The sequence below is a fragment of the Acomys russatus genome, chromosome 24 (assembly GCF_903995435.1).
Source record: "Acomys russatus chromosome 24, mAcoRus1.1, whole genome shotgun sequence".
In the NCBI taxonomy this organism is placed as follows: Eukaryota; Metazoa; Chordata; class Mammalia; order Rodentia; family Muridae; genus Acomys; species Acomys russatus.
Window position 1 is genome coordinate 9936191 of NC_067160.1, and position 27411 is coordinate 9963601.

The following is a 27411-nucleotide window of genomic DNA, read 5'->3' on the forward strand; positions in this document are numbered from 1 at the left end:
TGTATATTGCTTACCTAAAGTGTGGTCATTGAAAGTTGCTCGGCCTTTTAAAGGCCCTCACGTTGTTTTCTTCTCTCCCTGGCAGACAAACCAGGACCTCCCGGTGGACCAATTGAATTTAAGACTGTCACTGCGGAAAAGATAACTCTGCTCTGGAGGCCACCGGCTGATGATGGTGGTGCAAAGATCACTCACTACATCGTGGAAAAACGTGAGACCAGCCGAGTCGTGTGGTCTATGGTGGCTGAAAACCTGGAAGAGTGCATCATTACAACTACCAAAATCATCAAAGGGAATGAGTACGTCTTCCGAGTCCGAGCCGTGAACAAATACGGAATTGGCGAGCCGCTGGAATCCGATCCAGTAGTGGCCAAGAATGCCTTTGGTGAGCTACAGCTTCATTAGAAAACTAAAAGACATGAGAAACATGTTCAGAGATATAAGCTACTCTGACAGATTACAGATGTTTTCTCAAAATGATTTTCTTTTGCAACTCATCTTGTCTCATTACTATCCTTTCCACAAGACAGACACTGTCATTACTAAACTAGTATTTTAGACGGAATTTTAAGAGGAGAAATTAGACGCTGCTGAGCCTTTAAACTCATCTGTTCTTTTCTTCCCCAATAGTTACACCTGGACAACCAAGCATCCCAGAGGTGACCAAGATTACCAAGAACTCAATGACTGTTGTCTGGAGCAGGCCAACTGTAGATGGTGGCAGTGAAATAAGTGGCTATTTCCTTGAAAGACGAGACAAGAAGAGTCTAGCGTGGCTTAAAGTCCTAAAGGAGACTATTCGTGACACCAGACAAAAGGTGACAGGACTCACGGAAAACAGCGACTACCAATACCGAGTCTGTGCTGTCAATGCTGCTGGAACAGGTCCCTTCTCAGAACCATCTGACTTCTACAAGGCGGCTGATCCTATTGGTAAGTACTCGCACACACAGCCTCTTCAGGGGCCTTTGTGGGACTGAATTGCAGATCCCTGTGTAATCACTCTAATGTAAATGGCCATTCCAGATCCTCCAGGCCCACCTGCCAAGATAAGAATTGCAGATTCAACTAAATCATCCATCACTCTTGGCTGGAGTAAACCTGTCTATGACGGGGGCAGTGCTGTCACTGGGTATGTTGTTGAGATGAGACAAGGAGAGGAGGAGGAATGGACTATTGTCTCCAGCAGAGGAGAAGTCAGAACTACAGAATATGTGGTATCTAACCTGAAACCTGGAGTCAATTACTATTTCCAAGTATCTGCCGTAAACTGTGCTGGCCAAGGAGAACCTATAACAATGACTGAACCTGCTCAGGCTAAAGACATCCTTGGTATGTACAATCAGTGTGATCATGCTTTATTGAATTATTAAGAGTTCTAGGCAAAGACTCATTTTCTCTTAAAAAAAAAAATCACTGTAAATGTCCATTTTGTGTCTACAGAGGAACCAGAAATTGACCTAGATGTGGCTCTCAGAACATCTGTTATAGCCAAAGCTGGTGACGATGTGCAGCTGTTGATTCCCTTTAAAGGCAGACCGCCACCTACTGTCACCTGGAGGAAAGATGAGAAGAACCTCGGCAGCGACGCCAGATACAACATCCAAAACACCGACTCCTCTTCTTTACTTGTCATTCCTCAAGTTACTCGCAATGACACAGGAAAGTACATCCTCACAATAGAAAATGGAGTTGGCCAACCAAAGTCTTCCACTGTGAGCGTTAAAGTGCTCGACACACCAGCTGCCTGCCAGAAGCTACAGGTGAAACACGTTTCCCTGGGCACGGTCACCCTGCTGTGGGACCCTCCCCTCATCGATGGAGGGTCTCCCATCATTAATTACGTCATTGAAAAGAGAGATGCCACGAAGAGAACGTGGTCTGTTGTGTCGCACAAGTGTTCCGGCACATCCTTCAAGGTGACAGATTTATCAGAGAAAACGCCATTCTTCTTCAGAGTTCTTGCAGAAAATGAAATTGGAGTTGGTGAGCCCTGCGAGACCACCGAGCCTGTGAAGGCTGCTGAGGTGCCAGCTCCTATCCGTGACCTCTCAATGAAAGACTCGACAAAGACATCTGTTGTCCTGAGCTGGACCAAGCCTGACTTTGACGGTGGAAGCATCATCACAGACTACGTCGTAGAGAGGCGAGGCAAAGGAGAGCAAGCATGGTCACACGCTGGCACCAGTAAGACATGCGAAATCGAGATCGGACAACTGAAAGAGCAATCCGTCTTGGAATTCCGAGTGGCTGCTAGAAATGAGAAAGGGCAGAGCGACCCTGTCACTATTGGGCCACTTACAGTGAAAGAGCTTGTAATTACACCTGAAGTTGACTTGTCGGAAATCCCCGGGGCACAGATATCTGTGAGAATTGGACATAATGTACACCTTGAGTTACCTTATAAAGGAAAGCCCAAGCCATCCATCAGTTGGCTGAAGGACGGTTTGCCATTGAAAGAAAGTGAATGTGTTCGTTTCAGTAAAACAGAAAACAAAATTACTTTGAGTATTAAGAATGTGAAGAAGGAGCACGGGGGAAAATACACTGTTATTCTCGACAACGCAGTATGTAGAAACTCGTTCCCCATTACAATCATCACCCTAGGCCCACCATCAAAGCCCAAGGGGCCCATTCGATTCGACGAAATCAAGGCTGACAGTGCCATCATGTCATGGGACATACCGGAGGATGACGGGGGAGGAGAAATTACTTGTTACAGCATTGAGAAGCGGGAAGCTTCACAAACCAATTGGAAGATGGTGTGCTCAAGTGTGGCCAGGACCACATTCAAAGTTTCCAATCTGGTCAAAGACTCTGAATACCAATTTAGAGTGAGAGCAGAAAATCGATACGGAGTCAGTGAGCCACTTGCCTCAACTATTATCGTGGCAAAACACCAATTCAGGATTCCTGGTCCTCCAGGAAAGCCCGTAATATACAACGTGACTTCAGATGGCATGTCCCTAACTTGGGATGTGCCGGTGTATGATGGTGGCTCAGAAGTTACCGGATTCCATGTTGAAAAGAAAGAAAGAAACAGCATTCTCTGGCAAAGGGTTAACACATCACCAATATCTGGAAGAGAATATAGAGTTACCGGCCTAATAGAGGGGCTGGACTACCAGTTCCGTGTATATGCTGAGAATTCTGCTGGCCTGAGCTCACCTAGTGACCCAAGCAAGTTTACATTAGCCGTTTCCCCAGTAGGTAAGTGACTATTACTCAAATATACTTACTTAAGCAACCAAACACATTAGTGATAAACACATCAAATGCCACTTCGCTTTCAGAAGTCACCCTCTTGGTTCTGTCTTCTTGTCATTAGAGAACCAGGCATGTAACGCCAGAGGAATGTGGGGTGTTTGTTTGTTTGTTTGGAGAAAAGTATTGCCTGTGTAGCCCTGCTGCCCTGGAACTCACTCTGTAGACCAGGATGGTCTCAAACTTAAAAATATCTTCCTGCCTCTGCCTCCCACGTGCTGGGATAAAAAGCGTACACCACAACGCCCAGCCAGAGGAATGATTTTTAATTCAGTCTAATAAAGTAATTTACAGTTTTTGAATTCTTTGGAAGACTATGAGACAGAAAGTTGAAATTAGTAATACAAATGTGCCTGGGAGGTTTATTCATGTTGCTTTGCTTCATTTGGTCATTAAGGTGATCACAGACATATCAGTGTATTTAACTTTACTTAACATTTTTTCAGACCCACCTGGCACCCCTGACTACATTGATGTCACCCGGGAAACCATCACACTTAAATGGAACCCACCGTTACGCGATGGGGGCAGTAAGATCGTGGCCTACAGCATTGAGAAACGGCAAGGAAATGATCGCTGGGTTAGATGCAACTTCACTGACGTCAGCGAATGTCAGTACACAGTCACAGGACTCAGTCCTGGGGACCGATACGAGTTCAGAATAATTGCTAGAAATGCTGTTGGAACCATCAGCCCACCCTCACAGTCTTCTGGCCTCATTATGACAAGAGATGAAAATGGTAAGCATCCCCAACTGATTTTCATCATGACAAAGAGTACTCATGTTTACAAAAAAAAAAAAAAGAATGCTTTTGGCAGGTGGTCTATAAAAGGGGACAGAGGTCTTAATCTATAGATTTGCTAAGGCTGCCATGTGGACGAACTGAGTCCTTTTTGTATCAATTCTTTTCACTATGTCTATTATTGAACTTCATTCCCATGTAAAGGTCAAACAAGTAGAAATGAGTTTTTAGGTTTGTAGTTTTAGCCATTTACAGTAAATGAAAAGGCCCCTAAGAATAGCTGTCTATATATATTAGAGTTACTCAAATGTAATGCATATGAAGCAATACAATCATCACCTGCTTCTATGAAGCTAATGGCTTCTTCCTGGAACTTGTTTGGATACGCAACACTATTAGGAAGTGAAGACTTGCAAGTGTTGCAGAGCAGTGCAAAGCAATCCCATGTCAGCAGTAGCGAAGGGATTAACTCAATAGTGGAGAAGTGTTTGATCCCATAGTCTAATCTCTCAATCACTAGCCCTGCTTTCAAAATGGCCTTCCATAGCATGGAATTGATCACCTTCCCAGTCTTTATGACAGGGTCCTAATGAAATCTACGTATACGTATGTCTTTATTAGGCCAAATGGATAAGTGTTTCTGTTCTTTTCCAGTCCCACCAACAGTCGAGTTCGGCCCTGAGTACTTTGATGGTCTCGTGATTAAGTCTGGAGACAGCCTTAGAATCAAAGCGTTGGTCCAAGGGCGACCGGTGCCACGAGTAACATGGTTCAAAGATGGCGTCGAAATTGAGAGGAGAGCGAGCATGGAAATAACTGATGTCCTTGGCTCGACCAGCCTCTTTGTTAGAGACGCCACTCGAGATCACCGCGGCGTTTATACAGTAGAAGCCAAAAATGTATCTGGTTCCACAAAAGCAGAAATTACAGTCAAAGTACAAGGTATCTTAAAATAAACTCAATATGATTTATTAGACTTGGGTTAGGGATATGGCTGCTTATACTTTAGTGGACAAGAAAAAAAAAAACTAACAGTAACCCTTAATACCTTTTTTCTTATAGATACACCAGGAAAAGTAGTTGGACCAATAAGATTCACTAATATTACTGGCGAAAAGATGACTCTGTGGTGGGATGCACCACTCAATGACGGCTGTGCTGCTGTCACCCACTACATCATTGAAAAACGGGAAACCAGCAGACTTGCTTGGGCATTAATCGAGGATAATTGTGAAGCCCACAGTTACACTGCCATTAAACTAATAACTGGCAATGAGTATCAGTTCCGGGTGTCTGCAGTTAACAAGTTTGGTGTTGGCCGACCACTCGAGTCCGACCCCGTGGTTGCTCAAATACAGTACAGTAAGTTCCCAGTCCTGCTAAATGGTGTCGTGCTATAAGCTTACCTCTCTAAGCAAATGAGCCTAACGGGTTTCCCCCTTTACAGCCATTCCAGATGCCCCTGGAATTCCAGAACCCAGCAATGTAACAGGCAACAGCATTACCCTGACTTGGGCAAGGCCAGAGTCGGACGGTGGCAATGAGATTCGTCACTACATCCTTGAGAGGAGAGAAAAGAAAAGCACAAGATGGGTAAAAGTGATCAGCAAACGACCAATCTCTGAGACAAGGTTCAAAGTCACGGGTCTGGTTGAAGGCAACGAGTATGAATTCCACGTCATGGCTGAAAACGCTGCGGGGGTAGGACCAGCAAGTGGAGTCTCCAGGCTAATTAGATGCAGAGAGCCCGTCAATCCACCGAGCGCCCCCGCAGTGGTCAAAGTGACGGACACCTCAAAGACAACTGTGAGCTTGGAATGGGCCAGGCCAGTCTTTGATGGCGGGATGGAAATAATTGGGTATATAATAGAAATGTGCAAAGCTGACTTAGGGGACTGGCACAAAGCAAACACAGAGCCATGTGTGAAAACAAGGCACACAGTCACTGATCTTCAGGCAGGTGAAGAATACAAATTCCGGGTCAGTGCTATCAATGGTGCAGGGAGAGGAGACAGCTGTGAGGTGACTGGTACAATAAAAGCAGTTGATCGATTATCAGCTCCTGAGCTAGACATCGATGCAAACTTCAAGCAGACTCACATTGTGAGAGCAGGAGCTAGCATTCGCCTCTTCATTGCCTACCAGGGTAGACCCACTCCTAATGCAGTATGGAGCAAGCCTGACTCTAACCTCAGCATCCGGGCTGATATCCACACAACAGACTCCTTCAGCACCCTCACTGTGGAAAACTGCAACAGAAATGACGCAGGGAAATATACACTCACTGTGGAAAACAACAGTGGTAGGAAGTCGATAACGTTCACTGTGAAGGTGCTAGACTCTCCAGGACCACCTGGTCCAATTACCTTCAAAGATGTGACCCGGGGGTCTGCCACACTGATGTGGGATGCCCCTCTCCTTGATGGCGGTGCCCGAATCCATCACTACGTAATAGAGAAGCGAGAAGCGAGTCGCCGTAGCTGGCAAGTTGTCAGTGAAAAATGCACTCGCCAGATCCTCAAGGTCAGCGATCTGACAGAAGGCGTTCCATACTATTTCCGTGTTTCTGCCGAAAACGAATATGGTGTCGGCGAACCCTACGAAATGCCAGAGCCAATCTTAGCCACAGAACAGCCTGCTCCACCTAGGAGACTTGATGTCGTCGACACTAGCAAATCCTCCGCAGTCCTAGCTTGGCTTAAACCTGACCACGACGGAGGCAGTCGGATCACTAGCTATCTGCTTGAAATGAGACAGAAGGGATCTGACTTCTGGGTTGAAGCTGGTCGCACCAAAGAGCTGACTCTGACAGTGGAGCGCCTCGTTGAGAACACCGAATATGAATTCCGAGTGAAAGCCAAGAATGACGCCGGCTACAGCGAGCCCAGAGAAGCCTTCTCATCAGTTATCATCAAGGAGCCCCAGATTGAGCCCACTGCTGATCTCACCGGAATCACCAATCAGCTCATAACTTGCAAAGCCGGAAGCACATTTACCATTGATGTGCCAATCAGTGGGCGTCCTGCCCCCAAAGTCACCTGGAAACTAGAAGAAATGAGACTCAAGGAGACAGATCGAATGAGCATCACAACGACCAAAGACAGAACCACCCTGACTGTAAAGGACAGCATGAGAGGTGACTCTGGCAGATACTTCCTGACCCTGGAAAATACAGCTGGTGTTAAAACATTTACTGTCACAGTTGTGGTCATTGGAAGGCCAGGGCCGGTAACTGGTCCCATTGAGGTCTCATCTGTCTCAGCTGAATCGTGCGTCCTGTCGTGGACAGAACCGAAAGACGATGGAGGCACTGAAATTACTAATTACATAGTTGAAAAGCGTGAGTCGGGTACGACAGCTTGGCAGCTCATCAATTCCAGTGTGAAGCGCACTCAGATTAAAGTCACTCACCTCACAAAATACAAAGAATACTGTTTCCGTGTCAGTTCGGAAAACAGATTTGGGGTCAGCAAGCCTGTGGAATCAATACCAATAGTTGCTGAGCACCCATTTGGTAAGAAAAATAAAAACCAAATTTCAAAGCCTTTTCTTAAATATTTTCACTGAATTTTATAAAAACCGTATTCTTATATATCCCTGTCTGTATTTAGTTCCACCAAGCGCTCCTACAAGACCTGAAGTCTACTATGTGTCTGCCAATGCCATGTCAATTCGCTGGGAAGAACCCTACCATGATGGTGGCAGTAAAATCGTTGGTTATTGGGTGGAGAAGAAAGAACGTAACACCATTCTTTGGGTGAAAGAAAACAAAGTGCCGTGTTTAGAGTGCAACTACAAAGTGACAGGCTTAGTGGAAGGACTAGAGTATCAGTTCCGAACATACGCACTCAATGCTGCAGGCGTCAGCAAGGCCAGTGAAGCTTCCAGGCCTATCATGGCTCAAAACCCAGTTGGTATGTGCAAAATTCCACAGGTGTATTTGTTACTATTCTTGTTATTAGAACTTGGGTGTATTTTTTTTTTTTTTTTTACCTTATTTTGTATCCCTTCTAGACCCACCTGGTAGACCAGAAGTCACAGATGTCACAAGATCAACAGTGTCGCTTATTTGGTCAGCCCCAGTGTACGATGGAGGCAGCAAAGTTGTGGGCTACATCGTAGAACGGAAGCCAGTCAGTGAGGTTGGAGATGGTCGCTGGCTGAAGTGCAACTACACCATCGTGTCCGATAATTTCTTCACTGTGACTGCTCTCAGCGAAGGAGACACTTACGAGTTCCGTGTGTTGGCCAAGAACGCAGCAGGTGTAATTAGCAAAGGCTCTGAATCTACAGGCCCTGTCACTTGCCGAGATGAATATGGTAAGAAACAGCCAATGTTTTCCTTTTAACGTAAATGGAGAGCTGAATTGTCATTCATGTTCATTCATATCTGTTTTGCCTGTTAACAGCTCCACCCAAAGCTGAGCTAGATGCCAGGTTACAAGGTGACCTGGTGACCATCAGAGCAGGTTCAGATCTTGTTCTTGATGCTGCTGTGGGGGGCAAACCTGAACCCAAAATCATCTGGACCAAAGGAGACAAGGAACTGGATCTCTGTGAAAAAGTCTCTCTGCAGTACACTGGCAAGCGAGCAACAGCTGTGGTCAAATACTGTGACCGAAGTGACAGTGGAAAATACACACTGACCGTGAAGAACGCCAGTGGGACCAAGTCTGTATCGGTCATGGTCAAAGTTCTTGGTGAGCATATCGACCCCAGCCCCCACCTTTTGCTGTTGTAGTGTTTTCCGGCGTGCTGTCTATTGTGACTTATCGTCCTGCCTATTTCAGATTCCCCTGGCCCCTGTGGAAACCTCAGTGTCAGCAGAGTAACGGAGGAGAAGTGCACCTTAGCCTGGAGCCTTCCTCAGGAAGACGGAGGAGCAGAGATAACGCACTACATTGTGGAAAGGCGTGAGACTAGCAGGCTCAACTGGGTGATCGTGGAAGGGGAATGCCTAACTGTATCCTACGTGGTCACCAGACTCATCAAGAACAACGAATACACATTCCGAGTGAGAGCAGTTAACAAATATGGCCTTGGTGTGCCCGTAGAATCGGAGCCGATTGTGGCCAGAAACTCTTTCAGTGAGTGTTACCTTCTTAAAACACTTTAGTGATTAAAATGCTAATGGGTCGAGGAGGAAGGGTAGTCACGGTGGCCGCAGTGACTTTGTGCAATTCTGATCGTTCTTATTTGCTTTCCATGCAAACAGCAATTCCATCGCAACCTGGCATACCAGAGGAAATCGGGGTGGGCAAAGAGCACATCATTATTCAGTGGACAAAACCTGAATCCGACGGTGGCAATGAAATCAGCAACTACCTAGTAGACAAACGTGAGAAAAAGAGCTTGCGCTGGACACGGGTGAACAAAGACTATGTGGTATATGACACCAGGCTGAAGGTGACCAGCCTCATGGAAGGCTGCGACTATCAGTTCAGGGTGACTGCAGTGAATGCTGCTGGCAACAGCGAGCCCAGCGAAGCTTCCAACTTCATCTCATGCAGAGAACCATCATGTGAGTTCTAAGGATCAGACAGTAACCCAGGGCTAGCCAAAGCCATATGACAAATATTTTCCCAATGTGGTAAATCCAGGAACTTCAGAACTTATGAAAAGCATATGCCTAGAATGATATATACGTACTGTAAGCTTAAATCTATACAGCATTTTAAATGTTACTTATATTCTGGTAGCAGTTTGCATTGCTGAAAACTTGCATTATTTCTCTAGTTTATGAAAAGCAATAAATTGTTCAAATACTAACATGAGAAATGTATTTTGAAAGATAAGTCTTCTAGAAGAGTGAAAAATGAGTTCTTCTGATAAGTATTAAAAAGGAAAACCAGCAAAATCCATTTTGACAGAGGCATAAAGGAGCATAAAGAACATAATATTATAATAAGTTACTAACAAAATAATTATTACATAACCTTCAAAGGAAACATATAGGTTATTATAGGGTTTGAGCCCAAGAGCTAAAAGGAGTAAGTAACTAGGACTGAAGAGGGAAAAGATGGGGCCAGACTCCTGCATAATTAGCAATATAGGGGTGATGTGTGATGATAACCCAGTGAAAGAAGAGCAAACTGAAGCAAAGTCCCTAGGAAGAAGCTAAGACAGAACACGCCATTGTTGGCCAAAGTGAGAGAAGAAATAGCCACCTCCCCGGGGCATTCTAAATCTTAAAATAATTGTAGAGATATTGTAGCATACGCATTGCTCTAGAGTGTCCCAAATATTAAAGCCCTGTCACAAAAGAGGGTCTTGGTAAGTCTTGAAAGCCTCCATGAATCTTGAAAACAAAACTATAATTCTCCACACTTCCTTATTTCTGCAATGACAATATCTCACGTTTAAATTTCAGACACCCCTGGACCACCTTCCGCTCCAAGGGTTGTGGATACCACCAAGCGCAGTATCAGCTTGGCATGGACCAAGCCCATGTATGACGGCGGTGCTGACATCATAGGATACATCCTTGAGATGCAAGAGAAGGATACTGATCAATGGTGCCGAGTGCATACAAACGCCACGATAAGAAACAACGAGTTCACTGTGCCAGACCTTAAAATGGGCCAGAAGTACTCCTTCAGAGTTGCTGCTGTCAACGTTAAGGGTGTCAGTGAATACAGTGAAGCGGCAGCCGAAATTGAGCCCGTGGAAAGATTAGGTACTTGGCATAGAAACCTTTACACGGCCTGTTTTTGCATCCGTCCCATCTGCTCATGAATGAATTACATTTTGATACTTCCTTTCCAGAAATACCCGATCTTGAGCTTGCAGATGACCTGAAGAAGACAGTGACCCTCAGGGCTGGAGCCTCACTGCGCCTGATGGTGTCTGTATCTGGAAGACCAGCTCCTGTCATCACGTGGACCAAGAAAGGCATTGACCTCGCCAATCGGGCGATTATCGACAACACGGAGAGCTACTCTTTACTCATCGTGGACAAGGTTAATCGCTATGATGCTGGGAAATACACAATTGAAGCTGAGAACCAATCTGGCAAGAAATCAGCAACAGTCCTTGTTAAAGTCTATGGTAAGTACCTTTTTTAAGTTGAGCTAGGCTATGAGTGGACACCACAAAAAGGTTATTGGCCTATTGCTGGCCAATAACACCTATTGGCCTATTATTGATTACCTCACTAGAGGAGACCTAATTTTCCTGTAACACAAAAAAAAGTATCAATCAAGCCATGATGAGTAAATATGACTCTTTCCTTCTTGTCTTTTTTTTTTTAAGATACTCCTGGCCCCTGTCCTTCAGTGAATGTTAAAGAAGTTTCAAGAGATTCTGTGACCATCACTTGGGAAATCCCCACAATTGATGGTGGTGCTCCAGTCAACAATTACATTATTGAGAAGCGAGAGGCTGCCATGAGAGCATTCAAGACAGTGACCACTAAATGCAGCAAGACTCTTTACCGAGTATCTGGCCTTGTAGAGGGAACCATGTACTATTTCAGAGTGCTTCCAGAAAACATCTATGGCATTGGAGAGCCGTGTGAAACAGCGGATGCAGTTTTGGTCTCTGAAGTGCCTTTGGTACCCACAAAACTAGAAGTGGTTGACGTCACCAAATCCACCGTGACCCTTGCCTGGGAAAAGCCACTCTATGATGGTGGAAGCCGACTCACTGGCTATGTCCTTGAGGCCTGCAAAGCTGGCACAGAGAGATGGATGAAAGTCGTCACTCTGAAGCCCACGATCCTAGAGCACACTGTTATTTCCCTCAATGAGGGTGAACAGTACTTGTTTAGAGTGAGGGCACAAAACCAGAAAGGCGTGTCAGAGCCAAGAGAGATCGTCACAGCTGTGACTGTACAAGACCTCAGAGGTAGGTACCGAATGCCCATATATGATAATAAAATACACGAAAACACTGACGACTCAAGACACCGCACCTTCACAGATCATATGCAAAGCTAAATGCCTGATTTGTTTCTCCCAGTGTTGCCAACAATTGATCTCTCTACAATGCCTCAAAAGACCATCCATGTCCCAGCTGGCAGGCCAGTTGAGCTGCAGATTCCTATCACTGGTCGCCCACCACCTACTGCTTCCTGGTTCTTTGCGGGCTCTAAACTGAGAGAATCAGAGCGCATCACAGTTGAAACCCACACTAAAGTCACCAAGTTAACAATCCGTGAAACTACTATAAGAGATACTGGAGAATATACACTCGAATTGCGGAATGTTACTGGGACTACCTCAGAGACCATAAAAGTTATTATTCTTGGTAAGTATGGGAGACAGAGTTGCACTCTAGTTGTGAACGGTTAAATGACCAATTTTGATTTGAAGTAAAAATTCATCTCCTGATTTCTTTATCATTCACAGACAAGCCTGGTCCACCCACTGGTCCCATCAAGATTGATGAAATTGATGCTACGTCAGTTACTATATCCTGGGAACCACCCGAGTTGGATGGTGGCGCTCCACTGAGTGGCTATGTGGTAGAACAGCGTGATGCTCATCGCCCAGGGTGGCTGCCAGTTTCTGAATCAGTAACAAGACCAACATTTAAGTTTACCAGACTCACTGAAGGAAATGAATACGTGTTCCGGGTGGCTGCAACAAACCGCTTCGGGATTGGCTCTTACTTGCAGTCTGAGGTCATAGAGTGCCGAAGCAGCATCAGTAAGTCCCAGGACTCTTCCACTATGTCCCCTGTATCCGACTCTAAATCTAGTCACAATGTGAAGAAAAATAATTTGTAAAATTAACCCCTGGATTTTCCTAAGGTTTATAAACAGCCTTGTTTGGCAGCTTTCAACAGTTAGATTTTTTTTTTTTTAACTTGGTTGAAAGAAAAAAAAAAAAAAAGAATGGGAAATTTAAGGGGAAAAGGGGGGGATGGAAAGATGAAAGAGGACAAAAAGGGAGGGAAGAGAAAAAGCATGAAAGGGTGGGGCTATAGATGATCCAATAGAAGAAAGTATAAAATGTGTCCTTAATACATATTTATAAAATTGAAGAAACTAAGAGACAGCAAAAGTGGAAAAGGCACAAAAATGAAGGCCCTAGGGGAAACTGTCATTCGTCTTTCATACCGTCTAGTTTAGGTGGTACTAATTAAAACTGCAATACACACAAACTGGGCTTCTTTACTCATGATGTCATATTGTACTTTTCTCTGTCTTGCTGCAGGTATCCCTGGGCCTCCAGAAACACTACAGATATTTGACATCTCCCGCGATGGCATGACACTCACTTGGTACCCACCTGAAGACGACGGTGGCTCCCAAGTGACTGGATATATTGTGGAGCGTAAAGAAGTAAGAGCAGACCGGTGGGTTCGTGTAAATAAAGTTCCAGTGACAATGACAAGGTACCGCTCCACTGGCCTTATTGAAGGCTTAGAATATGAACACCGTGTCACGGCCATCAACGCAAGAGGGACTGGAAAACCGAGTCGTCCTTCCAAACCCATCGTTGCCATGGATCCCATTGGTAAATATATTTAGTGTAAGCCAAGTTGATTGAGATTCAATTTTTATGTGGTGAACCCCACCCTCCTAAAGTATGGAGGTCTATGGGTTCTGAAAAAATGCAGCTTTGAAATCACCACCACAACACAGCTACAGAATACAGAGTACAAAAATGTTGAAAACAGAGATGCTGACAGTCATATTTCAACAACACCTTGTTCGACAAGGTGGAGTCATCAGACTTGCCATACCAAGCAGAGGAAAACCATTCCCAATATGTAAATGGACCAAGAAAGGCCAGGATATTAGCAAGCATGCCATGATCGCAACATCTGAATTTGTTGGACGGCGCAGTCAATTTATAACCTTCAATCAACCCTAACAATTATACTTTCTGTCCATTTTTTTCCCCCAGCTCCCCCAGGAAAACCACAAAATCCAAGAGTTACAGATACAACGAGGACATCCGTCTCCCTGGCCTGGAGTGTTCCAGAAGATGAAGGTGGCTCTAAAGTCACAGGATACTTGATTGAAATGCAAAAAGTAGATCAACACGAATGGACCAAATGCAACACCACCCCAACCAAGATTCGGGAGTACACCCTAACACACCTACCTCAGGGCGCTGAATACAGATTCCGTGTCCTAGCCTGTAATGCTGGCGGGCCTGGGGAACCTGCTGAGGTACCAGGAACAGTCAAAGTCACAGAGATGCTAGGTAAAATGTGTTGTGGCTGTTTACTTGTTGCTGGAATTGCCTTACAACTTTTTCATACTCTTTCATTCAAAAAAAAAAAAAAAATCTAAATTGTAATCCTTCCTTTTTCCTCAGAATACCCTGACTATGAACTTGATGAGAGATACCAGGAAGGTGTCTTTGTTCGACAAGGTGGAGTCATCAGACTTACCATACCAATCAAAGGAAAACCATTCCCAATATGTAAATGGACCAAGGAAGGCCAGGATATTAGCAAGCGTGCCATGATTGCAACATCTGAAACACATACTGAGCTTGTGATCAAAGAAGCAGACAGAGATGATTCTGGAACTTATGACTTGGTTCTGGAAAACAAATGTGGCAAGAAGACTGTTTACATCAAGGTCAAGGTCATAGGAAGTCCCAACACTCCAGAAGGGCCACTCGAATATGACGACATACAAGCTCGATCTGTTAGGGTCAGCTGGAGACCTCCTGCTGATGATGGTGGTGCTGACATCTTGGGATACATCCTTGAGAGAAGAGAGGTACCTAAGGCTGCCTGGTATACCATTGACTCCAGAGTCCGAGGCACATCTCTGGTGGTAAAAGGCCTCAAAGAAAATGTGGAATACCATTTCCGCGTCTCGGCAGAAAACCAGTTTGGCATAAGCAAACCCTTGAAATCCGAGGAGCCAGTCATACCAAAGACACCACTGAGTAAGTGCTCCCTCAGCCACAAAGTTATACGAGTTGGTTCAAATGCTTACACTTCTTAAATTACAACCACCAACCCACAAGACCTGAGATTGCACTCTGACCCATGTGTACTTTTCTCTTCTATTTACAGACCCACCTGAACCTCCAAGCAATCCTCCTGAAGTTCTTGATGTGACTAAAAGTTCTGTTAGCTTGTCCTGGTCTCGACCCAAAGATGACGGTGGCTCTCGAGTCACAGGCTACTACATTGAACGCAAGGAGACATCCACTGACAAGTGGGTCAGGCACAACAAAACGCAGATAACCACCACAATGTACACTGTCACCGGCCTTGTTCCTGATGCAGAGTACCAATTCCGGATCATTGCACAGAACGATGTTGGCCTCAGTGAGACCAGCCCTGCTTCAGAACCAGCTGTTTGCAAAGATCCCTTTGGTAAGCAAAGAGTCTCCAAATGGGACAAAAACCAAAGAAGCAATCCAGTTCTTGCCTTGCCTTTTCCCCTACCTGGCAAATCTAATTCTTCTCAATTTTCTTAACTATTTCAGATAAGCCAAGCCAACCAGGAGAACTTGAGATTCTTTCAATATCCAAAGACAGTGTCACTCTCCAGTGGGAGAAACCCGAATGTGATGGGGGCAAAGAAATCCTTGGATACTGGGTTGAATACAGGCAGTCTGGAGACAGCGCTTGGAAAAAGAGCAACAAGGACCGTATCAAGGACAGGCAGTTCACCATCGGAGGTTTGCTGGAAGCTACTGAATACGAGTTCAGGGTTTTTGCTGAGAATGAAACTGGGCTTAGCCGACCCCGGAGAACAGCTATGTCTGTAAAGACTAAACTAACATGTAAGTGACCTACAGTTCTCTGTTTATGGGTTACAAATGAAACCTGTGAAAACTAACTCTTCCTCTAGTCTAAGTTAAAGTCTGGCGAGCTTTATTGGAGAGTTGAATTGCAATGGAGCACTTTGACACGCATAGACATGGGATAGCTAATAAACTTGATCAGAAGCCACAGCAGATACAAAATGCGCACAGGAGATGTTAGGCACAATTTTTCTAAAATGCACACAGGAGCTGTTAGGCACAATTTTTCTGGAACTCTATCTCCCTCTGATGCAATAGGCTTTTTGGTTTTGTCACCTCCTAGCAAGATTTGGAAAGTTAACAAACATATCTCACTTCAGTGAAACTAAGTAAGGGCTGGAATCCTGTAAGCTTACAGAGGGAACTCTTATTCCTCCAGACCTCACATCACATCCTTAATGCCCTCCCAATCATAAAGAGAAAAGTCACAATATGACACAGTAAGATGACATGCTCACCTAATCACCACTTTCCATCTGGCTCTGGAAAAATAACTTAAAAGGAATCTTAGATATACACTTTAACAGCACTTTAAAGTGTTAACCAATGGGATAATCCACTGCTGACATGCGCAAACACATCACAGATTCGGTAGTATCGACGCATTTAACATGATTTTTCATCACGTGCAGCTGGCGAAGCCCCAGGAGTACGCAAAGAAATGGCTGATGTGACCACCAAATTAGGCGAAGCTGCTCAACTCTCATGCCAGATAGTCGGAAGGCCCCTTCCTGACATTAAGTGGTACCGATTTGGAAAAGAGCTCATACAAAGCCGGAAGTACAAAATGTCTTCAGATGGGCGCACGCACACCCTAACAGTAATGACGGAGGAACAAGAAGACGAAGGTGTTTACACATGTGTGGCTACAAATGAAGTAGGAGAAGTAGAAAGCAGTAGTAAGCTTCTTCTGCAAGCGGCACCACAGTTCCATCCTGGTTATCCACTGAAAGAGAAATACTACAGTGCTGTGGGCTCTACCCTGCGGCTCCATGTCATGTATATCGGCCGCCCGGTACCTGCGATGACTTGGTTCCATGGCCAGAAACTTTTGCAAAACTCAGAAAACATTACTATTGAAAACACTGAGCACTACACTCACCTTGTCATGAAGAACGTCCAACGTAAGACTCATGCTGGGAAATACAAGGTTCAGCTCAGCAATGCCTTCGGGACAGTTGACGCCATCCTGAATGTGGAAATACAAGGTACTCTGCTTTTGCTCACAGTGACTTTCTTTTTAAAAGATCTCGGCCAACACACTGTGAAGCCCCTGCTATAACTGTACTTTTCTCTCAACAGACAAACCAGACAAGCCTACAGGACCAATTGTGATCGAAGCACTGCTGAAGAACTCGGTGGTGATCAGCTGGAAACCACCCGCCGACGACGGCGGCTCCTGGATCACCAATTACGTGGTGGAGAAATGTGAGGCCAAAGAAGGTGCTGAGTGGCAATTGGTGTCTTCAGCCATCTCGGTGACAACCTGTAGAATTGTGAACCTCACAGAAAATGCCGGCTATTATTTCCGGGTCTCTGCTCAGAACACCTTTGGCATTAGTGAGCCACTGGAGGTCGCCTCTATTGTGATCATCAAGAGCCCATTCGGTGAGCACAACCTGGTGGCTAGCTCTTCCACCTGTTAGGGGAAAAGTCTGTCCCAATGAATTCTTTTGAGCAGAAATAATGTTTGAGAGGAAATGGAAAGTTCAGATAAAGTACAATGGTTTTTTCCCCTCCCACTTTAATTCAGTTTACTTAAAATGGGATTTAAAAAAATATTAAAACCTATTTTAAACATGACAAATCTTATTGTTTTTTTAATAGAAAAGCCAAGTGCCCCAGGTAGACCAACCATCACTGCTGTCACAAAAGATTCTTGCGTTGTGGCTTGGAAGCCACCTGCGAGCGACGGAGGTGCAAAGATCAGAAATTACTACCTAGAGAAACGCGAGAAGAAGCAAAACCAGTGGATGGCTGTGACAACAGATGAGATTCGAGAGACCGTCTTCTCGGTGCAGAGCCTCATCGAAGGCCTTGAGTATGAGTTCCGCGTAAAATGTGAAAACCTAGGCGGAGAGAGTGACTGGAGCGAAGTGTCAGAGCCGGTCACTCCCAAGTCCGACGTCCCGATTCAGGCTCCACACTTCAAGGAGGAGCTGAGAAATCTGAATGTCCGGTATCAGAGCAACGCCACTTTGGTCTGCAAGGTGACTGGTCACCCAAAGCCTATTGTGAAGTGGTATAGGCAAGGCAAAGAAATCATTGCAGATGGACTCAAGTACAGAATTCAAGAATTTAAGGGTGGTTACCACCAGCTCATCATTGCAAGCGTCACAGACGACGATGCCACCGTTTACCAAGTCAGAGCTACCAACCAAGGAGGATCCGTGTCTGGCACTGCTTCCTTGGAAGTGGAAGGTAAAAAACAAGTCTGTGAACGTAGTTTGGTGTTAGACGACCTACTGTTAATTTGTGGGGCAGTGTATCATTAAGTCTCGCTAAATCGCCTTCTTGGTTCTTTCCCCTTGATACAGTTCCAGCTAAGATCCACTTGCCCAAAACTCTTGAAGGCATGGGAGCAGTCCATGCGCTCCGAGGGGAAGTGATCAGCATCAAGATCCCCTTCAGTGGCAAACCCGACCCCGTGATCACCTGGCAGAAAGGACAAGACCTCATCGATAACAACGGCCACTACCAAGTGATTGTCACAAGGTCCTTCACATCACTCGTCTTCCCCAATGGCGTGGAGAGAAAAGATGCCGGCTTCTATGTCGTCTGTGCTAAAAACAGATTTGGGATCGACCAAAAGACCGTTGAACTGGATGTGGCTGACGTTCCTGACCCACCCAGAGGTGTCAAAGTTAGTGACGTCTCACGAGATTCTGTCAACTTAACGTGGACAGAGCCAGCTTCTGATGGCGGTAGCAAAGTCACCAACTACATCGTTGAAAAATGTGCAACCACCGCGGAAAGGTGGCTCCGCGTGGGACAGGCCCGAGAAACACGTTATACTGTGATCAACTTATTTGGAAAAACAAGTTACCAGTTCCGAGTGATAGCCGAAAACAAGTTTGGCTTGAGCAAGCCTTCAGAGCCCTCAGAACCAACTGTTACCAAAGAAGATAAGACCAGAGCCATGAATTATGATGATGAGGTGGATGAAGCCAGGGAAGTCACCACAACTAAAGCATCACACTCAAAAACTAAGGAACTCTATGAGAAATACATGGTCGCTGAAGACCTTGGACGGGGAGAGTTTGGAATTGTCCACCGTTGCGTGGAAACATCCTCCAAGAAGACATTCATGGCCAAATTTGTTAAAGTCAAAGGGACTGATCAGGTTTTGGTCAAGAAAGAGATTTCCATTCTAAACATTGCTAGGCACAGAAACATCCTATACCTCCACGAATCATTTGAAAGCATGGAAGAATTAGTTATGATCTTTGAATTTATATCAGGACTTGACGTCTTTGAACGCATCAATACAAGTGCCTTTGAGCTTAATGAAAGAGAAATTGTAAGCTATGTCCGCCAAGTCTGTGAAGCACTGGAGTTCTTACATAGTCACAATATTGGCCACTTTGACATTCGGCCAGAAAATATTATTTACCAGACAAGAAAGAACTCCATTATTAAAATCATAGAATTTGGTCAGGCGCGCCAGCTGAAGCCAGGAGACAACTTCAGACTTCTGTTCACTGCCCCTGAATACTACGGGCCTGAAGTGCACCAGCATGACGTCGTCAGCACTGCCACAGACATGTGGTCGCTTGGTACACTGGTATATGTGCTGCTGAGTGGAATCAACCCCTTTTTGGCCGAAACCAACCAACAGATGATTGAGAACATCATGAATGCTGAATATACGTTCGATGAAGAAGCATTCAAAGAAATTAGCCTTGAAGCGATGGATTTCGTTGACCGGCTATTGGTGAAAGAGAGAAAATCTCGAATGACAGCAACTGAGGCCCTGCAGCACCCATGGCTGAAGCAAAGGCTAGATAGAGTCAGTACCAAAGTCATCAGAACACTGAAACACAGGCGTTACTACCATACCCTGATAAAGAAAGACCTCAATATGGTTGTATCTGCAGCCCGGATCTCCTGTGGTGGTGCAATACGATCACAGAGGGGAGTGAGCGTGGCCAAAGTTAAAGTAGCATCTATTGAAATTGGCCCAGTCTCTGGGCAGATAATGCATGCCATTGGCGAAGAAGGCGGAAATGTCAAGTATGTATGCAAAATCGAAAATTATGACCAGTCTACCCAGGTGACCTGGTACTATGGCGTGAGACAGCTGGAAAACAGTGAGAAATATGAAATCACCTATGAAGATGGGGTGGCCACCATGTACGTCAAAGACATCACCAAATTTGATGACGGTACCTACAGATGCAAAGTCGTCAATGACTACGGCGAAGATAGCTCTTATGCAGAGCTGTTCGTGAAAGGAGTGAGGGAAGTTTCTGACTATTACTGCCGCAGAACCAAGAGAGTCAAGCGCAGAACAGATGCAATGCGGCTCCTTGAAAGGCCACCAGAATTTACCCTGCCCCTCTATAACAAGACGGCGTACGTGGGTGAAAATGTCCGGTTTGGAGTCACTATAACCGTCCACCCAGAGCCTCGTGTGACATGGTATAAATCGGGTCAGAAAATCAAGCCAGGTGACGATGAGAAGAAATACACATTTGAGTCCGACAAGGGTCTTTATCAATTAACAATCAACAACGTAACCACAGATGATGACGCCGAATACACCGTTGTGGCAAGGAACAAATATGGTGAAGACAGCTGTAAAGCGAAGTTGACTGTGACCTTACATCCACCCCCAGCAGACACCACGCTCAGACCCATGTTCAAGCGGCTACTGGCGAACGCTGAATGCCATGAAGGCCAAAGTGTCTGCTTTGAGATCAGAGTGTCCGGCATCCCTAAGCCAACATTAAAATGGGAGAAAGATGGCCAGCCGCTGCCCCTGGGGCCCCACATTGAAATCGTCCACGAGGGCTTGGATTATTACGCATTACACATCAGGGACACTCTGCCTGAAGACACGGGTTATTACAGAGTCATGGCCACCAACACAGCCGGATCCACCAGCTGCCAAGCTCACTTACAAGTAGACCGGTTACGCTACGTCAAGCAGGAGTTCCAGAGCAAAGAGGAGCGTGAGCGCCACGTCCAGAAACAGATTGATAAGACGCTGAGGATGGCTGAAATTCTTTCTGGAACTGAAACTGTGCCCCTGACTCCAGTAGCCCAAGAGGCTCTGAGGGAAGCCGCCATTCTCTACAAACCAGCCGTGAGCACCAAGACTGTCAAAGGAGAATACCGACTTCAGACAGAGGAAAAGAAGGAGGAGAGGAAACTCCGCATGCCCTATGAAGTCCCAGAGCCCCGAAGGTACAAACAAACCACAGTAGAAGAAGACCAACGCATCAAGCAGTTCGTCCCCATGTCTGACATGAAATGGTACAAGAAGATCCGGGACCAATATGAAATGCCTGGGAAACTTGACAGAGTCGTCCAGAAAAGACCCAAGCGCATCCGCCTTTCAAGATGGGAGCAGTTCTACGTGATGCCTCTTCCTCGTATTACAGATCAGTACCGACCCAAATGGCGGATCCCCAAACTGTCCCAAGACGATCTGGAAATGGTGAGGCCAGCCCGGCGGCGTACCCCTTCTCCTGATTATGATGTTTATTACTATCGGCGTAGGAGACGCTCTTTGGGTGACATCTCCGATGAGGAACTCCTCCTCCCCATTGATGACTACCTGGCAATGAAAAGAACGGAGGAAGAGAGGCTGCGTCTTGAAGAAGAGCTCGAATTGGGCTTTTCGGCTTCACCCCCGAGCCAAAGCCCTCCACGCTTCGAGCTTTCTAGCCTGCGATATTCCTCTCCACCAGCTCACGTCACGGTAGAGGACAGGAGGAGAGACTTCCGATACTCGACCTATCACATCCCTACGAGAGAGGAAACCAGCACCAGTTACGCAGAGCTGCGGGAGCGTCACGCCCAGGCCTCATACAGGCAGCCGAAACTGCGGCAGCGGATCATGGCTGAGAAGGAGGAAAAGGAGCTGCTGCGGCCAGTGACGACCACCCAGCGTCTCTCAGAATATGAAAGTGAGCTTGACTACATGTCAAAGGAAGCGAAGTCTAAAAAGAAGTCAAAAAAGCAACAGAGACGAGTGACAGAGATCACAGAAATTGAAGAGGAATACGAACTCTCCAGACGGGCTCAGAGAGAATCGTCGTCCTCTGTGTCCAGGCTACTGAGGCGCCGACGCTCCCTGTCTCCAACTTATATTGAGTTAATGAGACCAGTGTCCGAGCTGATCCGGTCCCATCCACAACCTGCTGAGGAATATGAAGACGACACAGAAAGAAGATCACCCACTCCAGAGAGAACTCGTCCCCGGTCTCCCAGCCCCGTGTCTAGCGAGCGATCCCTCTCAAGATTTGAGAGGTCTGCAAGATTCGATATCTTTTCCAGGTATGAGTCCATGAAAGCTGCCTTAAAGACGCAGAAGACTTCAGAAAGGAAGTATGAGGTTTTGAGTCAGCAGCCTTTCACACTAGACCACGGCCCTCGGATCACGTTGCGGATGCGGTCCCATAGGGTGCCGAGCGGCCAAAACACACGCTTTATCTTAAACGTCCAGTCTAAGCCAACCGCTGAGGTCAAATGGTACCACAACGGTGTAGAACTCCAAGAGAGCAGTAAGATCCATTACACCAATACAAGCGGGGTCCTAACCTTGGAAATTCTGGACTGTCACACTGAGGACAGTGGAACCTACCGTGCCGTGTGCACCAACTACAAAGGTGAGGCATCTGACTACGCAACCCTGGATGTGACCGGGGGAGATTTTACCACCTATGCATCCCGGCGCAGAGACGAGGAGGTTCCCAAGTCAGTCTTCCCTGAACTGACAAAAACAGAGGCATATGCAGTTTCATCATTCAAGAGGACATCTGAGATGGAAGCGGCCTCTTCCGTCAGGGAAGTGAAGTCACAAATGACAGAGACAAGGGAAAGTCTCTCATCCTATGAGCACTATGCCTCTGCGGAAGTGAAAAGTGCTGCATCCGAGGAGAAGTCCCTGGAAGAAAAAGCCACAGTGAGAAAGATAAAGACGACCCTGGCAGCGAGAATTCTGACAAAGCCACGGTCCATAACTGTATACGAAGGCGAGTCTGCTAGGTTTTCTTGTGATACCGATGGGGAGCCAGTACCAACTGTGACCTGGCTGCGTGGAGGACAAGCACTAAGTACTTCTGCCCGCCACCAAGTGACTACCACCAAGTACAAATCAACCTTCGAGATCTCTTCAGTGCAGGCTTCTGATGACGGCAATTACAGCGTGGTGGTAGAAAACAGTGACGGGAAGCAAGAAGCGCAGTTCACACTGACTGTGCAAAAAGCCAAGGTTACTGAAAAGGCTGTGACGTCATCACCCAGAGTCAAGTCCCCAGAGCCTCGGGTAAAGTCCCCAGAAACAGTGAAGTCTCCCAAAAGGGTGAAATCTCCAGAACCAGTGACTTCTCATCCAAAAGCGGTGTCACCAACAGAAACAAAGCCGACAACGTCAGAGACAAAGCCAACACTGGCAGAGACAAAGCCAGCACCGACAGAGAAGGCTCAACAGCTCCCAGTCTCTGCCCCACCAAAGATAACTCAGTCCCTGAGAGCTGAGGCATCTAGAGACATTGCAAAGATGACCTGTGCAGTCGAAAGCAGCGCATTGTGTGCAAAAGAGGTCACCTGGTATAAAGACGGCAAAAAACTCAAGGAAAATGGGCATTTTCAATTTCATTACTCAGCAGACGGTACCTATGAGCTCAAAATTCACAACCTTAGTGAATCTGATTGCGGAGAGTATGTTTGTGAGGTGTCTGGTGAAGGAGGAACTTCCAAAACCAGCTTCCAGTTTACTGGACAGGCCTTCAAAAGTATCCATGAGCAGGTGTCAAGCATATCAGAAGCCAAGAAATCAGCACAGAAAAGTGCTGAGCAAACAGAAGCCAAGAAATCGGCACAGAAAAGTGCTGAGCAAACAGAAGCCAAGAAGCAGGAACCAACAGCTCCTGAATCAGTTTCCTCAAAGCCAGTAATTGTTACTGGACTGAAAGATATGACGGTTTCTTCAGACAGTGTTGCTAAATTTACAGTTACAGTTACTGGAGAGCCCCAGCCAACTGTCACCTGGACAAAGGATGGAAAGGTAACCAATTCTAAAATGTTCTTTACCTGTGTTCTAGAAAAATCTAATGCCTACCCCCTTCATCCACAACCCCTAAAGCAAGTTCCATATTAAGCGATGTTTTAAAGCTCCAATTGCTTGCTCTCCACAGGCCATTGCACAAAGCAGTAAGTACAAGCTCTCTAAAGACAAGCAAGAATTCATCTTAGAAGTCCTCAAGACTGCAGCTTCTGATGGCGGACTTTATGCCTGTACAGTAACAAACTCCGCTGGATCTGCGTCCTCCAGCTGTAAGCTAACAATAAAAGGTAGGTGGCGTTTTGTTCTTAGCCAACATTTCCTAGAGAGCACTATTAAAAACAGTTTCTGAACATGAACATACACAGTCCTAAAATATACCGTGTTCTAATCTAGAAACACATATTTACAGTTACTATGTGCCTCTGTGTTAGCTAGCATAAAAGGTGTGCATGATTACAATACTATATAAAATCTCACAGATCTTACTATCTGCCCTCAGGGCAGGCAGGTCTAGTGGCTCCAGCCTGGAAGTCATTACACTGGGTTATGGCAGGAGGGTAAGGAGTTCAAGGTCAGCCTCCATCATATAATGAGTTTTAAGTCAGCCTGGGCTATATGAGGCCTTGGCTCAAAAGATAAAATCAACTAAATAAAATCGAGTGCATACATAAGATGGTAGCTCCTCCCAGACTTTTATGCTTGCCATTTTCTGAGGAGCACAAAGTTGGTAACTGAGCCCCACTCGAATCCCAGTTGAAATGAGTTCATCTCAGTCTTTCAAAAGATAATTTTTCAGTTGCTGGAAATCTCCAAAGTCCTAACCCTGTTCAAGACGTGTTTCCTCTCAAGTCATAAAACTTATCTTCAGCTTAGTAGTTTAAGAATCCATAGGGCTGGAGAGATGGCTCAGAGGTTAAGAGCACTGGCTATTCTCCCAAAGGTCCTGAGTTCAATTCCCAGGAACCACATGGTGGCTGACAACCATCTATAATGAGATCTGGTGTGCAGGCAAAACACTGTAAACATAAAAAAGAAATAAAATATATCTTTAAAAAAAAAAAAAAAAGAATCCATTACACCAATCTCAAAAGTCATGTGGGACAATTTTCACAATTGGACCTGAGAATTGGTGTAACCTATATAAGCATACTGAAGTTGACACTGGCCTTTGACTGTTTCACATAGTAGCATCTACAGGAGTGGAGAGGAAGGCCACATTCCAGTTAAGTCTACTTATAGACGTTTCTTTCCTAGCTGTAAAAGAGACTGAGACACAGAAAGTATCCACCCAAAAGACCACTGAAGTTACATCTCAAAAGAAAGCAAGTGTCCAAGAGGACATTTCTCAAAAGGCTGTAACTTCTGAAGAAACCAAGATATCAGAGGTAAAATCTCATGAAAAGTTGGCCATCAAGGAGGAAGCATCCAAAGTTCTGGTGGCTGAAGAGGTCAAGAAATCAGCAGCAGCCTCCCTGGAAAAATCCATTGTACACGAGGAAGTCACCAAAACCTCGCAGGCCTCGGAAGAAGTCAAAACTCAGGCTGAGATCAAAGTATCATCTACCCAGATGAGCATAACCGACGGTCAGAGTGTGACACTGAAAGCCAACATCGCTGGGGCCACCGATGTGAAATGGGTTTTGAACGGCATTGAGCTCACCAACTCGGAGGACTACAGATACGGAGTATCTGGCAGTGACCAAACACTCACCATCAAGCAAGCCAGTCACAGAGATGAAGGCGTCCTCACCTGCATAGGCAAAACCAGTCAGGGAATCATCAAGTGCCAGTATGACTTGACTCTGAGCAAAGAACTCTCAGATGCCCCCGCCTTCATCTCACAACCCAGGTCTCAAAATGTTAATGAAGGACAAAACGTTCTCTTTTCTTGTGAGATCAGTGGGGAGCCATCCCCTGAAATTGAGTGGTTTAAAAACAACCTGCCGGTAAGTTTAAGTTATGAATATATACTGAAAAAAAAATTCAATGTCATGTCTCCAGCTAGAGAGACTTCAATGCCCTTTTCCTTCTTTTTTAGATTTCCATTTCTTCACATATTAGTGTAAGTCGCTCCAGAAGCGTGTACACTCTGGAAATCCGAAACGCATCTGTGAGTGACAGTGGAAAGTACACAATTAAGGCCAAAAATTTCCGTGGCCAGTGTTCAGCCACTGCCTCCCTAACCGTGCTTCGTAAGTACACCTTTGCCATTTTCCTTAAGACCTCAGGGGGTGAGGTGTGGGTTGCTTGTGCTTGAAGCACAGAAAACTCTCAGAGACCTAGTAAAATTGCACGTGTAAGAGAGACAGGCATGTTGTGTGGACTCGTCCTCATAATCAGTTTCATTAAACATGGAAATGTTGGTAAGTTAAAATTTGGAAGTAAAGTTACCAACAGCCCTGTGAGACTTCCCTGAATATTTCATGTTAATTACCTTATATATGGCTGACCATTTCTCTCCTAGTAATTTCTATCACCTGCACATAATATTAGAAATTTAAGGATCATTTCTTGGAGCCATTGAGCTAGCTCTTGACAACTGTATGTATGTATATATGTATGTATGTGTGTATTTATGTATGTGTGTATGTGTATGTGTGTGTGTGTATGTATGTATGTGTGTGTATGTGTGTGTGTGTATGTATGTATGTGGGTGTGGGTGTATGTAGATATGTGTCTGCTTATGCTTCAACAGCAAATTGTTTGAATTGTGTTTCCATGTGTGTTAAGTTTTCTTTCCCATGAAGTCGGTGTCAGATGTCACCAAATAACCAGATGTCTTTGATGTCCCCTGTGTATCTGCTATGCTCCACAGCTCTGGTTGAAGAACCACCCAGAGAGGTAGTATTGAAAACAAGCGGTGACACAAGCTTGCAAGGAAGCTTCTCGTCTCAGTCAGTACAAATGTCCGCCTCTAAGCAGGAGGCGTCCTTCAGCAGCTTCAGCAGCAGCAGCGCTAGCAGCATGACTGAAATGAAGTTCGCGAGCATGTCTGCCCAAAGCATGTCCTCCATGCAAGAGTCCTTTGTAGAAATGAGTTCCAGCAGTTTTATGGGAAAATCTAGTATGACACACCTGGAAAGCTCAACCAGTAGAATGCTCAAAGCAGGCGGAAGAGGTGAGCAAAACAATTCCTGGTAGAGATAGACAAGCCACATAGCATAGTATAGTTTTAGAGCAGTGGTTCTCAACCTTCCTAACACAGCAACCCTTCAGTACAGTTCCTCACATTGGGGTGACCCCCCCAACCATAAAATCATTTTCATTGCTACCTCATAACTTCAATTTGGGTACTGTTATGAATCGTAATGCAAATATTCTTGGAGCTACAAATTGGCCAAAGGGGTCCCAACCCACACGTTGAGAACCACTGTTTCAGTGTGTAAAATGCATTAGAAAGCAAATAGGACTTCTTGTTCCAGTGATCCTAAGGACTTTTCTG

General features: G+C 45.5%; 1 protein-coding gene across 1 annotated transcript in view; it reads left to right on the forward strand.

Moving 5' to 3' along the window:
- The window catches only part of Ttn (titin), a 275595-nt gene that overhangs the window by 246829 nt on the left and 1355 nt on the right, over positions 1-27411 (forward strand). Inside the window, 31 exon segments of the mRNA XM_051166126.1 lie at positions 86-385; positions 631-933; positions 1027-1332; positions 1444-3210; positions 3711-4004; positions 4662-4949; positions 5070-5369; positions 5455-7521; positions 7619-7921; positions 8022-8327; positions 8417-8707; positions 8798-9094; positions 9223-9528; positions 10378-10683; positions 10773-11054; positions 11259-11852; positions 11967-12254; positions 12356-12655; positions 13166-13468; positions 13862-14164; positions 14279-14863; positions 14994-15299; positions 15413-15712; positions 16366-16941; positions 17036-17341; positions 17561-18154; positions 18271-23969; positions 24100-24256; positions 25224-25915; positions 26008-26161; positions 26785-27087. Coding sequence (XP_051022083.1) covers positions 86-385; positions 631-933; positions 1027-1332; positions 1444-3210; positions 3711-4004; positions 4662-4949; positions 5070-5369; positions 5455-7521; positions 7619-7921; positions 8022-8327; positions 8417-8707; positions 8798-9094; positions 9223-9528; positions 10378-10683; positions 10773-11054; positions 11259-11852; positions 11967-12254; positions 12356-12655; positions 13166-13468; positions 13862-14164; positions 14279-14863; positions 14994-15299; positions 15413-15712; positions 16366-16941; positions 17036-17341; positions 17561-18154; positions 18271-23969; positions 24100-24256; positions 25224-25915; positions 26008-26161; positions 26785-27087 — 19176 coding nt within the window.